Source organism: Dipodomys merriami, unplaced genomic scaffold (genome assembly GCF_024711535.1).
Source record: "Dipodomys merriami isolate MVZ:Mamm:240054 unplaced genomic scaffold, mDipMer1.0.p SCAF_11, whole genome shotgun sequence".
NCBI lineage: Eukaryota > Metazoa > Chordata > Mammalia > Rodentia > Heteromyidae > Dipodomys > Dipodomys merriami.
The window spans coordinates 44914870-44929503 of record NW_027202382.1 but is presented as its reverse complement, the minus strand read 5'-3'; the positions used below and the strand labels follow the sequence as shown (position 1 = coordinate 44929503).

General features: G+C 50.9%; 1 protein-coding gene across 2 annotated transcripts in view; it reads right to left on the bottom strand.

The window, feature by feature from the left end:
- Abl1 (ABL proto-oncogene 1, non-receptor tyrosine kinase) overlaps positions 1-14634 on the bottom strand; it is a 120017-nt gene that overhangs the window by 18473 nt on the left and 86910 nt on the right. For both annotated transcript variants that reach the window (XM_070014854.1, XM_070014855.1), the window contains exons 2-3: positions 9586-9759; positions 8761-9056 (exon numbers count right to left, since the gene is read on the bottom strand). In XM_070014854.1, coding sequence (XP_069870955.1) covers positions 8761-9056; positions 9586-9759 — 470 coding nt within the window. The remainder of the gene's footprint in view (positions 1-8760; positions 9057-9585; positions 9760-14634) is intronic.

Below are 14634 nucleotides of genomic sequence, written 5' to 3'. Positions count from 1 at the left end.
GGCCAACACTCCACCAGCCCCGGAGCAGCCTGTTCAACGCACGCGACACCACACATCAGCATCTCTACCTGGACTGCCCAGTCAGTCACATCTCTAACGTCTGAATTTTCTAGCTAAAGAAGCAAGTCACAATGAAAAGCCTCAAGGCCTTTGTACCTGCTGCTCCCTCTGCCTTCAATGCCCATATATACCCAAGCCCTGCCATGCCCACTTCTCTCATGTCTATGAAGCTGCTGGGCGTTCGGCGGCTCATGCCTGTAATCCTACCTACTCATAGCTTGAAGCTAGCCCTGGCGGAAACTCCTTCATTCCTTGAGACTCTCCAATTAACCAGGAAAAAGCTGAAGTAGAGGTATGGCTCAAGTGATAGAGCATCAGAGAAAGCAAAGTAAGAATGCTAGGATCCGAGTTCAAATACTGGTGTGCTCACACACTCACACACACTCACACTCACACACACACACACACACACACACACACACGCAAGCACGTGCACGCACACACTCACACACACAGACAGAGTCTCTGAAGTCTTCTCTATCCACCCAGTCTAAAATCATCATCGCGGGCTGGGAAGGCACCCAGTCTAAAATCATCATCGCGGGCTGGGAAGGTGGCTCAGTGGTAGAGCGCTTGCTTTGCATGCATGAGGCCCTGGGTTCGATTCCTCAGCATCACATAAGCAAAAAGAAAAAAGCCGGAAGTGGCGCTGTGCCTCAAGTGGTAGAGCGCTAGCCTTGAGCTAAAGAGCTGGGGGACAGCGCCCAGGCCCAGAGTTCAGGCCCCACGACCGGACCCAAAAATAAATAAATAAATAAAAATAAAAAATAAAATAAAATCATCATCGCCAGGTTAGTAGGCAATTTCCTGATTATTTGGTTAATTCCTGTCCACCTCTAGCTGGGAGAGTACAGCGTCCTGAGCCATCTTTTTTAATCCTGTGGCCTCAATACTAAAAGTAATAAATGAGCACATAACAGGTATTCAATAATCAGCTGTTGAGGCTGGGGGAGAAACGCAGTGGTGGACTGCCTACCTAGCACACTCAATGCTTAGCACTGCCCACAGCTGGGGAGTAGGTTCTATGCGTGGGAGAACTTAGTACTACTTAGACAAGAAAACGTGTGACTTTCAATGGATAAAGCTAGACAGCGCCGTGAGGAGAAGGTGACCGAGTAAGGCGGTGCGTGCCTCACCTGCACTGCTGCAGGAAGCAGGTGGGCTAGGACAGGAGAGCATCGAGTCTCCACGTGAGATACGTAGATCCACTGGTGGAGTGTGGAGGGCATGGCTCTCCCCCAGTGCTCATCCAGACACCGGGAGGTGGGGGTGTGGCAGGAAGGACCAACACGAGCATGGGCGGTGCCGCCCCTTCTCTGCTCTCATCTGCAGCAGGGGTGGGGTGGGTGAGCACAGCCTTCCTCACAGGAGACAACTCCGCATTAGATCCCGCACACATCTGCTCTCCAGGCCCCACCCTCAAGCTCCTGGCTTGCCAACAGCGAGAAAGACTCCGTCACAACACTGCATTCACAGCCTGGCTGATGGTACAGTCCTGGGAGGAGGGTGCAGACGTGAGGCCACAGAAACCCATGGGGGCGTGGGGAAGGAGGAGGAGGAACGGGGGCTTGGGGAAGGAGGAGGAGGAACGGGGCCAAGCTGACACATGGCTGACACGTGGCAAGGCCTCAGGCACAGTATTTCTAGAGTGGCGTGTGCGCGGGGTGGCCAGGCAGTAGTTAGGGGGGGCCTGAGGCAAGGTCCTTACTCAGACCTGTCCCCGGCCGCCACCCACAGCTACTGCCTGCCCTTGTGACAGCCGCAGGGGGCTCTCCTGTACCTCCAAGTTCTACCCTGTTGCTGTAAACACAGCAATCCCGGCCCCGCTCCCTGCACTCTCCACGGGTGATGTCAGGCACCTGTGCTGCAGCCCAGACCATGCTGCTCGAATTCCCAGCCTCCCAAACACACAGCTGAATAACGTCTTCTCTTCACTATGGTAACAGAAAGCTCACCAACACAGTCACTTGATCTAAGTTCCTAACAGGAGGTAGTTTAAAGCACTTGTAAAAGGAAGTAAGCAGCGCTTGGTGGTGCACACATAGAATCCCAGCAAGAGGCCGGGCGCTGGTGGCTCACGTCTGTAATCCTAGCTACTCAGGAGGCTGAGATCTGAGGATTGCGGTTCAAAGCCAGCCCGGGCAGGAGAGACTGTGAGACTCCTATCTCCAATAAACCACCAGAAAACCGGAAGTGGCACTGTAGCTCAAGTGGTAGAGCACTCGCCTTGAGCTGAAGAGCTGAGGGACAGTGCCCAGGCCCAGAGTTCAAGCCCCACGACCGACAAAAAAAAAAAAAAGAATCCCAGCAAGAGGAAGGCTGAAGTGGGAGAATTTAGGGTTTGAGGCTAGCATAGACTATATGTGTGTATGTGTGCATGCATACATACATATATAAACAAGAAAATAAAGAGAGAAATAAAAGACACAAGTTGACCCATCTATGACCCACAATAGGGTAGATTTTTTTCTTTGTGCTTGGGAAGAGGACATAAACACATTTTTAAAAACTTAAACAAGGTGGGCTGGGAAGGTGGCTCAGTGGTAGAGCACTTGCTTGCCTTGCATGCCTGAGGCCCTGGGTTCGATTCCTCAGCACCACATAAGCAAAAAGAAAAACAAAAACAAAAACAAAAAAACAAGAGCTCAGGGACAGCGTCCAAGCCCTGAGGTCAAGCCCCATTTAAAAAAAAAAAAAAAAACAAACTTAAACAAGGCAACGGCCAACTCTGGGTTTCTAGTGAGTCTTTGGTAACAATCCCACCCAGATCAAATTCTAAAACAACCAGAGAGGCCCCTGAGCCCTCACATGGCGACCGTGGCGCAGGGACACTGACTTGTGTACAGAGGCCTCCATGGGATTCACCCTCAACCCCTCTCTGTGTGTGTATGTGTGTGTGCATGCACACATGCGCACGCACGCACGCACGCACCCTGGAGCAAGGCGCACCCCCCTACCCAACCCAGGCTCAAGCGCTTTGAGCCCAGGCTCACCAGCATCTGTTCTGGCCTCCCTCAGCCGGGCGAGCAGCCAGCCAGAGTCACAAGGAGGATCGCAGCCCGGGCAAACTTCAACTTTGTCAATGACTTAGTTTACAGGCCCCGGGTCTGCATTCATCCTTCAAAAGTTTACAGACCACCATGCATGAAATAGTCTCTCCCCCTTCCTTGAGCAGGCAGTGTCCCACTGTCCTGCCTACAGCCCACTCGGGTGCTTTCTCCCGGCTGGGGCTGGGTTTGGAGCAGCATCCTGCACGTGAACTTGCTCATCAGGACTGGGAGGCATGCGCAAAGAACGGCACGTCCTTAGGACACACACACAGAGCTGTAAACACTAGGGCGCTCAGCCAGTCATGCATGAACCCCAAAGACAAGTGTTGTTAAAGAAACCCCCAGCACTAGGCGCTGGTGGCTCACACTGTAATCCTAGCTACTCCGGAGGCTGAGATCTGAGGATCACAGTTCAAAGCCAGCCCGGGCAGGAAAGCCTTGAGACTCTTATCTCCAGTAAACCACTCAGAAAACCAGAAGTGGCACTGTGCCTCAAATGGCAGAGCATTCGCCTTGAGCTGAAGAGCTGAGGGACAGCGCCCAGGCCCAGAGTTCAAGCCTCACGACCGACAGAAAAAGAAACCCCAGCACTGGCCCTCCCCCTGGCCATGCACTCAAAGGCAGAGCGGGGCTCAGACTTGCGCAGCCTCTGCAGGTGGGGTCCCGCCTTGGCCACGAGCCTTCACACGGAGGCAAGAGGCAGCGAGTGAGCGCGTCCCCAGGCTGCCTGCGCACGCACCCGTGTCCGGCAGGCAGCCGAGCCCCAGCAAGCCCACAGGCTGTGCAGCTGGCCCTTTCTGCCACCTCTCCAAACCCGAGCCCTGCTCCGTGTCTCGCCAGCCCGAACCCTTCACTGCACCTGGGAACGACGTGCGCGGCATAGCACGTGGCCGCACAGGAGGGCGAGACGCCAAGAACTGAGGATGCGTTAGGCGGGGGTGCCAGGAACAGCAGCGGGGGGCACACGCCTGAGAACGCACAGGAGGGGCGCCACGTCCTGCGAGCCTGCCGGAAGCAGCGGCAGCTCGCTCTAGCTTGCCCTGTCAGGAGTCCAGCTCAAAGCCCACAGCTGTCAGCCCTTGGGCTGGTTGACTTGGCCACATGTGGGGCTAGAAAGTTCGGAACACAAGAGGAAAGGCCAATGAGAGCCAGGAGAGCGAGGGAAGGGGTGAGGGTGGGAGCAGGTGAAATCTGGGGGGCCCACCGTCTTCTACATTCAGTCATCTAAAGCGGAGCTGATGTGAAAACAAGAACTGAGCCTCTTCAATCCCAGCCAGTCCCTCTTGTAGTCTTAAATGTTATCCTTCCGATCATCCTGAGCTCCGTGGGACGCGTCATCAGTGCCGGGCCCATGCCATGCCCACCCGGACACCAGGCTCCCACTGGAAACAGGTTCCCATAGCATGAAGGACTGCCCCCACCCCCCAGGGACGGCTGCTTTGCAGAGTGGGGTGGACGAGGGGAGAGCCCCATGGGAGGGCTGCCTGCTGCACCTCAGCTGTGCGACCCACGCATCCCACACGAAGGAGCTGCCCCCTCTCAACAGCATACTTTAGACCAACTAATGAGCTGTTCAACTGGATCATGCCCGCCTGCATCTGTTTGGAGGCTGCTGACTGAACTCCCGGGACAACACCATTATCCTGCCCAGCGCCACCCCCCCCTCGCCTGCCAGGGATCCTTGGATCAAGGGAGCAGATGGGGAAGCAGCTGTCTGTCCACTTGTCGCCCAGGAGCCCTGCGCCCACGTTCTCACTTGTGATCAAGGCAGCACTCTCAGAGCCTGTCTACAATGCGAAGACCCCGCGGTACCTCTGGGAGAACATGGACTGAGTGGAGAAGGTCCTCTAGTCCCCCCTTCCACCCCAGAGCAGTGCCAAAGCTGCCAAAAAGCCACACAGACACTGGCAAGAGGGCTTGAAGCAAAGACGTGAGGAAGGGAAGTGACACTGAAAGAAAGACATGGCATGGGTCAGGGCGCAGGGCACTGGGAAAGGCTACAGAGTAGGAAGGGGACTGGCTGCCACCTTTCAAGCTTGGTCCTGGCCTAGGGACAGATGTCTTGGAAGGGAGTAAGAGGATCAATAGGCCCAGGGACATGGGTGACTTGGACATATTTCTCTCTCTCCCTCTCCCCCTCCAACCCTCCCCTCTCACCAGTTCTGGGGCTTGAGCTGAGCTCTCAGGGCCTGTACACTGTCACTGAACCTCTCTGTGCTCACGGCTAGCACTCTCCCACTTGAACCACACCACTTCTGGCCTTTTCTGTGTATATGGAACTGAGGAATTGAACCCAGGGCTTCATGCATGCTAGGCAGGCACTCTACCACTGAGCCACCTTCCCAGGCTGGGTGTATTTCTTTCTTTTTTTTGGGGGGGGGGATCCGGTCGTAGGGCCTGAACTCTGGGCCTGGGCGCTATCCCTCAGCTCTTCAGCTCAAGGCTAGCACTCCACCACTTGAGCCACAGCGCCACTTCCAGCTTTCTTCTTTTTGCTTATGTGGTGCTGAGGAATCAAACCCAGGGCCTCAGGCATGCAAGGCAAGCGCTCTACCACTGAGCCACCTCCCCAGCTCCCTGGGCATATTTCTATCTGAAGACAAAGGAGAAATGGATTGGATGGCTAAGGGTGATCCCTGCATGGCTATGATGAGGTCGGTAGGCTGGTGGTGCAGAGAGGGGCACAGGCAGGTGAGAACCAATCAATGCGTCGTCTACAGTGTGATTTGGCAACATCTACACATTGTTTTCTTTTGGCAGTACTAAGGTTTGAACCCAGGCCCTTGAGCTTGCCAGGGCCGGTTCTTTACCACTTGAGCCACACATGCCTCCAGCCCTTTTTTTAGCTTATGTTATTTTTTTAGTGGGGTCTTACATTTATGCCCAGGTCAGCCTGGACTGCTTTCTGCACAGCCGGACGACACACGTGTACCAACATACTCAGCTTTTTACTGGTTAAGATGGGAATCTCAAGAACTTTGTCCAGACAGCCTTGAACTACAATCCTTTTGATCTCTGCCTCCTGAACTGCTAAAATGACTGGCATGAGCTGCTACATCTTCAAAATTCTAAATGTGCAGAGCCTCAGATCAGCTCTAGTAATGTATCTTGCATACATTTACACTGTATTTAGATTAACAAAGAGGTAGAAATGTGTAGTTCAAACCAGAGGGCAGGAGCTACTAGCAGGTTTATGACATAACACATTATGACTTTGAAAAACTGAAACAGAATAGGGATGGAGTCTACGGTAAGGTGAAGCGCTGGTTCAGGCAGATAAGGAACGACTTGTGGAAGTCTGGCCCTTGTCTGTGTAAGTAGTGGGTGCTGAAGTAAAATGTGGTTCTGCAGTGGCTTCAGAATTTTTTTTAAGTTTGGAGGACCCTTGTAATAGCATTATTTGTAGTAACAGCATTGTTTGTAATAACAACGTTGTTTGTTTAGACTGAAGCCACGCCATTGAGCAGGAAGAACGCTGGGAAGAGTGACTCTGATCAAACAGAACAGGACACATAACTGGAGATGTTCATTTGTAGCCCCTTTGCACAAATAATAAAAAAAAGATGGCCCATCTATGGCCACAAGCATGAACAGGAGGAGACCTCAGGTGTAACACTATACATACATTCCTCAAACACTATCAGGTGGGGAAGGAGGGGCAGGCCAGTGGGGAGTGTGTCAGCCCAGCCTCTGTGAAGATAGACACACACACAGACAGACAGACAGACAGACAGACACACGCACACACACACACAGAGACACAGAACACACACACACAGACACACACACACAGACACACACACACACAGACACACACACACACAGACACACACACACAGACAGACACACACAGACACAGACAGACACACACAGACACAGACACACACACAGACACACAGACACACACACACACACACACACACACACACACACACACACACACACAGCAGAGGCCCTGCTCACAGGGGCTGTGGCTGGGCAGAACTGACTTAGAAAACAATGGCTTTTCACTAGGATTCATTTTGTCCAATGATAGTTTTTAAACCAAATGTATGTACTACAAATTCTTTTTTTTTTTAAATTTTTATGTTTTGGTGCTGGTCCTGGGGCTTGAACTTGGCCTGGCACTGTCCCTTAGCTGTTCTGCTCAAGGTTAGTACACTACCACTTGAGCCACAAGCTCCACTTTCAGCTTTTCTGGTGATTATTTGAAGAGTCTCACGGACTTTCTTTCCCTGGGCTGGCTTTCAACCTCGATTCTCAGATCTCAGCCTCCAGAGTAGCCAGTATTACAGGCGTCAGCCATCAGCACCTGGCAACATCTTATTTCTTAAGCTGCCTTACTGCCTGGGCCTTCCTGACAATCCGGGCGTTTGCCCACTGCCTGGCCCAGCCAGGCTGCTTTACCCACGAAGCTTCCCTTCCTAACACAGAAAGGCAGACTCCATCAGTGCCTCTGCAGGGGACCCGGGCGAGGTTTAGAGATGGACTACAAGGTGCTGTGGCTGAGACACATGGATTCCTCCCCTTTGCTGACTCATACAGATTGTATAAAGACTAAAAAGCATGTTTGCCAACTCCTTTACAAAAATGCAGCGGGAAATCCTAAGTGTACCAGTGTCACATGGTACCACTTTAATCAAAACTCGTGTGCATGTGTACACACATACACACACACACAAATTATATATCTGTAGGAAGAAGGCTATAGGCTAGACTTAATGGCCTGTTTTTGAACTTTTTTCTCATTGAGGATGAATTACTATCAGAGATTTCTTTCTGTGTTTTTTTTTTTTTTTAATCCCGCATGGGGCTTGAACTCTGGGCCCGGGCGCTGTCCCTCAGCTCTTCAGCTCAAGGCGAGTGTTCTACCACCTGAGCCATAGCGCCACTTCTGGTTTTCTGGGTGGTTTATTGGAGATAAGAGTCTCACAAACTAGGGCTGGGAAGGTGGCTCAGTGGTAGAGCGCTTGCCTTGCATACCTGAGGCCCTGGGTTCGATTCCTCAGCACCACATAAGCAAAAAGAAAAAAAGCCGGAAGTAGAGCTGTGGCTCAAGGGGTAGAGCACTAGCCTTGAGCTGAAGAGCTGAGGGACAGCGCCCAGGCCCAGAGTTCAGGCCCCACGACCGGACCCCCCCCCCCAAAAAAAAAAAAAAAAAAGAGTCTCATGAACTTTCCTGCATAGGCTGGCTTTGAACTGCGATCCTCAGATCTCAGCCTCCTGAGTAGCTAGGACAACAGGTGTGAGCCATCAACACCTGGCTCAGAGATTTCTTAAGAAAGAACAGTCTTCAAAGGGTGAACAAATGCAGCTGTGGTACTAGATACTACATTGAAAATGAATTATATTAACTTGTGGGTAGGGATGGGAGGACAAAACAGAGAGGGAAGGGGTAACACTGTCCAAAAGGAAATGTACTCTTTACCTGACTTATGTGACTGTAACCCCTCTGTACCTCACCTTTATAATAACAACAGTAGGTAAATAAACAAATAAATAAGTCTTAGTGTAAGAAGTGTGTCTAAAACCAACAAAGGCTCCTGCTCCTCAATCAAGGCCTACCAGAGGGCAGTGGAATGACCTATCAGCTGGGCAGCAGGACTGACCACCCAGCTGTCCTGGCCGCCCCCACCCATCGGCTCCCCACCTTGCCATCAGAAGCAGTGTTGATCCTGTAGTGGTACACCCTCCCTTCGTATCTCAGCGAGATGGACCGCTGGCCAGGACTGCTCTCGCTTTCCCGCACCAGGAAGCTGCCGTTGATCCCGCTGCTCAGCAGATACTCGGCAGCGTTGCGGGACACGGGCCCGTGGTACCAGGAGTGCTTCTCCAGGCTGTTGACTGGGGTGATGTAGTTGCTGGGGACCCATCCTTGACCATTTTTGGTTTGGGCTTCACACCATTCCCCATTGTGATTGTAGCCTAGGACCCGGAGCTTTTCACCTGAGCAGAAAAGAACCCAATTGGACACATCAGCTTAGAAGCCAGCTTCCTTACTTCTCATTTGCTTCTGTGTGATTACTAACCATCTCCAAATTCCCCAGTCTAGTGTCCTTTGCCCAAGTGGACATAAATACACACATTTAAATGCACACATTTACAAGCGTCCAAGAATGCATGCTCACTCCCACACGGGACTTCCTGTTTGTGCTGAGTGTCCGGATGAGGGCGAAGCCTCAGGTTTGTAGTCTATTATGTCTACTCGAGTGATCTGCTTCTACAGGATGGAAACTGGGGTGGCGGGGAGGGGGGGGGAAGCGGCTTTCTCAGGAAGACAAGTCTGTCTCCTGCATTAGGTCTGGGTTTCCTCTGCAGCTGAACATGGCAAGCTGGTGTGTAAGGGACTGCTGCACAGATGCTGCTGCTTTCTCAGTGTTTCTGCATTCCAAACTGTAAAGCTGCTCTCTCAGTGGGCAGAGGGAAGCCCACTCCCCAACTTCTGTCTTTGGCGACTCCCCCACATTCCCTTTACCTTTGGTTATGCTTAGAGTGTTATCTCCACTGGCCACAAAATCATACAGTGCCACGAAAAGGTTGGGGTCATTTTCGCTGGGCCCCGCAAGAAGGTTTTCCTTGGAGTTCCAGCGCGCGGCTTCACTCAGGCCTTGGGGCTCAAAGTCAGACGCTACTGGCCGCTGGAGGGCTTCTAGAAGACAAGGAAAGAACATGATGATGAAAAGGGAAGAACTGAGTAGACTTCAGTTGTCCTTTCAGGAGCAAAGGAAGGTTGTTTGCAAGAGTATATATTCCAAAGTAATTTCATTTGACATCTGCGTGTCAGAAAGGGGTTTTACTTTTGAAGGGTTCTACCACATCTTGCGGGACACACTGAGCATTTTCAGTCTCAGGTAGTAACTACTGTTTCCAGATGGTGTAAGCTTTTTTTTTTTTTGTCGGCCATGGGGCTTGAACTCTAGGCCTGGGCGCTGTCCCTCAGCTCTTCAGCTCAAGGCGAGTGCTCTACCACTTGAGCTACAGAGCCACTTCCGGTTTTCTGGTGGTTTATTGGAGATAGGAGTCTCACGGTCTCTCCTGCCCGGGCTGGCTTTGAACTGCGATCCTCAGATCTCAGCCTCCTGAGTAGCTAGGATTACAGGCGTGAGCCACCAGCGCCCGGCTGGTGTAAGCTTTTTTAGGTCATTCATTTAACATGGATTTAATCAGAAATGGACAATGCCCATCTTCAAATGTCTTTTGCCATTGCTTAAAATACAGAACAGAAGCTGGGTGTCGGTGTTCATGCCTGTAATCCTAGCAACTCTGGAGGCTGAGATCTGAGGATCGTAGTTTAAGTCAGCCTAGACAGGACAAATCTGTGAGATTCTTATCCTCAATAAACTGCAGGTGCGGAGGTGAAGGCCAGAAGTGGAGCTGTGACTCAAGTGGCAGAGTGCTAACCTTGAGCACAAAGCTCAAGGACAGCACACCCAGGCTCTGAGTTCAAATCCTGCAACTAGAACAAAAAACAAAAACAAAACCAGCCCAAACGTCTTGTTTTGTAACACTTAGATGTACAGTGTAGCTTAGGGCTCGTAAGGAGTCAGTGTGGCACTGGCACCCCAGCCTTCTCAGAGAACCATGTTCTTTCTGGGGATCATCTTCCCTCTAGGTACCTACTGGTGCCTGGCCTTTGCCTCTCCTGGATGAACTCTCGTACTGCCCTCCCTGCTCATCCCTACTGGGCCATAGCTGGCTGGGACACCGGTCCTCCCCTTGCTGACATCCTGCCCTCCCTACCAGCTTTTTGCCTCCACTGCCCACTCTTCTGAGGTCATCCTTACACTGTTTACTGTGGAGATCATTAACAGTCTCTTCTATTCTGGAATAAAAGTCTCCCATGCTGTGCCTAGAGGTAGATTCCAGCTGGACATTACCAGCAGCTCTGATGTCAAGGGGTCAAATAATTCACTACTTTGTCCCTGAAGTTCCCTCCTTTCTTGGATTGTGCTTAGGAGCACTGGTGAAATGAAGGGATTCAGAAGGGCTCTTCCCAACCGGCCAATCTGCCCTAAACTGTATTTGACAACTGAGGTGCATTATGAAGTAAACCCAAACACCACTTAAAGAATCTACAATAACCGCTGGGCACTGATGGCTCATGCCTGTAACCCTAGCTACTCAGAAGGCTGAGATCTGAGGATCGTGGTTCAAAGCCAGCCCGGGCAGGAAATGTCTGTGAGATTCTTTTTTTTTTTTTTTTTTGTCGGTCGTGGGGCTTGAACTCTGGGCCTGAGCGCTGTCCCTCAGCTCTTCAGCTCAAGGCGAGCGCTCTACCACTTGAGCTACAGCGCCACTTCCGGTTTTCTGGTGGTTTATTGGAGATAGGAGTCTCACAGTCTCTCCTGCCCGGGCTGGCTTTGAACCGCGATCCTCAGATCTCAGCCTCCTGAGTAGCTAGGATTACAGGCGTTAGCCACCAGCGCCCGGCTTTGTCTGTGAGATTCTTATCTCCAATAAACCATTCAGAAAACTGGAAGTGGTGCTGTGGCTCAAGTGGTAGAGTGCTTGCCTTGAGCTGAAGAGCTGAGGGACAGCACCCAGGCCCCGAGTTCAAGTCCCATGACCATCAAAAAAAAAAAAAAAAAAGGCATGTGTATGTGTTCTGATTTTCCTCTGTGTGGATTTTGAGGGCCCCAGACTTTTTCCCCTGAGGACCACCACCCATCTTGGGAATGGGCCTGCCCTTGTATTCATTTTAGTTGTCAGTCATGGGGCCTGAACTCTGGGCCTGGGCGCTGTCCCTCAGCTCTTCAGCTCAAGGTTAGCACTCTACCACTTGAGCCATAGTGCCACTTTTGGCTTTTTCTGTGTTTGTGGTACTGAGGAATCGAACCTAGGGCCTCATGCATGCAAGGCAAGCACTCTACTACTGAGCCACCTTCCCAGCCCCTTGCATTCATTTTAAAACAACCACCCCAAGGCCCGAAGGAGTCGGCAAAGCTTTCGAGAGTTGGTACTGCTCAGTAGGACCCCTGGACTGTTCAGTCTCCAACACACACAGTAAGGCCCTCCTACCCCAACCTCTGCACCAGTGGAAGAGAACCTTCAGGAATGGTTTTTCTAACAGAATAAACCCTAAATTCCATTCCTCCACACTTAATAATTTCATCTCCTGCATTGCAAGGGCCAAGGTAATTTCAGGGAAGAAGGCCCTCTCCCCTTGTTACCTCCTAGGTGCGGTGCGGCCCTGAGTAACTGCTCCCATACCCCAGTACTCAGGCCCTGAGTAATTGCTCCTACACCCCCTAGCACCCCCATTAGCACCTAGGGATCAAAGGAAAAAACTGGATAAAGCACAGAATTTTTTTGTTGGTTGTGGAACTTGAACTCAGGGCTTGGGTGCTGTCTCTGAGCCCTTTTGCTCATGGCGAGTGCTCTACCACTTTGAATCGCAGCACCACTTCATTTTCTGGTAGTTTAATTGGAGATAAGAGTCTCATGGATTTTTCTGCCCAGGCTGGCTTTGAACTGTGATCCTCAGATCTCAGCCTTCTGAGTAGGATTACAGGCATGAGCCACCAGCACCTGGCTACTATAGACATTTTTTGGCTTTTTTTTTTTTTGGGGGGGGGGGTCCGGTCATAGGCCTGAATTCTGGGCCTGGGCGCTATCCCTCAGCTCTTCAGCTCAAGGCTAGCACTCTACCACTTGAGCCACAGCAACACTTCTGGCTTTTTTCTTTTTGCTTATGTGGTGCTGAGGAATCGAACCCAGGGCCTCATGCATGCAAGGCAAGCGCTCTACCACTGAGCCACCTTCCCAGCCCCGGCTTAATTTTTTTAACCTAAAACACAGAACCTACAAGTTGTACATTTTCATGGGGAACACTAAGTAGTGTTTAAATCAGGGACTTGCTGTATGTGTGGGAATCTCACCCTCATTACTGTATGATGCTGACTGCTGGTCTTGACTGTATGTGTGTATGTGTATGTGTGCCCTCACGCGTGCACGCACGCATGTGCAGGTGCGTGCTTAGAGCTGATGCTGTCTTCTTTGGCAGTCCTACCTAGAACACACATGTATTCCCAGTTCTTTAGGGAGCAGGGGGCGCCTAGGGCTCAGCAATCCCACTGCAGAATCCTAAATTTCCTCGGCTCTGCAGGGAAGACCAGCACACCCACATTCATAAGTGAAGTGAGGTCCCCACAGAGCATTAGATTCCCTGCTTTAAATTCAGTACAATTTTTGCAGCTTCTTGTCTTTAGTGAGTCAACTTTGATGTTTATAAAAATAATTCTTGGGGCTGGGAAGGTGGCTCAGTGGTAGAGTGCTTGCCTCCTTGCAAGCATGAGGCCCTGGGTTCGATTCCTCAGCACCACATAAGCAGAAAAAGCCAGAAGTGGCGCTGTGGCTCAAGTGGTAGAGTGCTAGCCTTGAGTTGAAGAGCTGAGGGACAGTGCCCAGGCCCAGAGTTCAGGGCCCACAACCAACCAAAGAATAAAAATAATAATTCTTAACCACAATACTGCTAAGCAGACACTAGGCACACCAAGCTACAGCCAGACTTTTGAGTTTTGGCCTTATTGTTTTTTTTGGGAGGTTGGTTGTAGGTGTGTTTAAGTGATAGTGAGTTTGTAGCAACTGCTTCAATCCCCACCATTTTTCTCCCCTTTTTTGAATTCACAGACAGGGGAAATTAGGCTAATTGCTTCCCCTCCCCCCTATTTTTCTTCTTTGCCAGTACTAGGATTTGAACTTAGTGCCTCTTGCTGAGCTTTATTTCCCTCATGGCTAGCAGGCACTCTACCACTTGATCCATACTTCCAGCCTTTTATTTTTGCTGATTTATTGGAGCTCAGAGTCTCATGGACTTTTTTTCTGCCCAGGCAGGATTTGAACTAAGATCCTCAGCTCTCAGCCTCCTGAGCAGCTAGGATTATAGATGTGAGCTACCTGCATCCAGCCTGACATACAATCCACATTCAATATGGAGATATTAGTTAGATCTATGAGTGAACAGAAAAAAAAGTCTAGAGTGCAGTTTATTACCATTGACAAAGTCATTGACATCATCTGCCTTGATTTCCCAATATTGCATTAATCCTGTGATCTCCACCCCAGAAACTTCCCATCATCCACTGCTCAGCAGGCTGAAGGCAGTCCTGGTAAGTGTGGGCTAAAGACTTTGAGATGATGCACCCACACTAATGGTTCTTGATTTCCCTAGCAGAACCCTTTCCTTCTAGTCCAGAATCCTCACATCCTTAGTAATGGACCTTCAGAGGTTGACTCTGCACTCAAGTACCATCCTCCCATATCTCCTTGGCCAGAACTCTGAGCTGAAGGCCCAAGGCCCTAGCACAAGAAGAGAAAAAAGGCTTACGAACAGCTATGGCATGCAGCCTTTCCTAAGGCTGGGATCCAGACAGTGTACGGGAACAGAAAACCAAGCTGGCACACTTGAAATCTGTCCCTTAAAAGACATATTTGCCAGGTACCGGTGGCTCATGCCTGCAATCCTAGCTACTCAGGAGGCTGAGATCTGAAGATCACAATTCAAAGCCAGCCTGGGCAGGAAAGG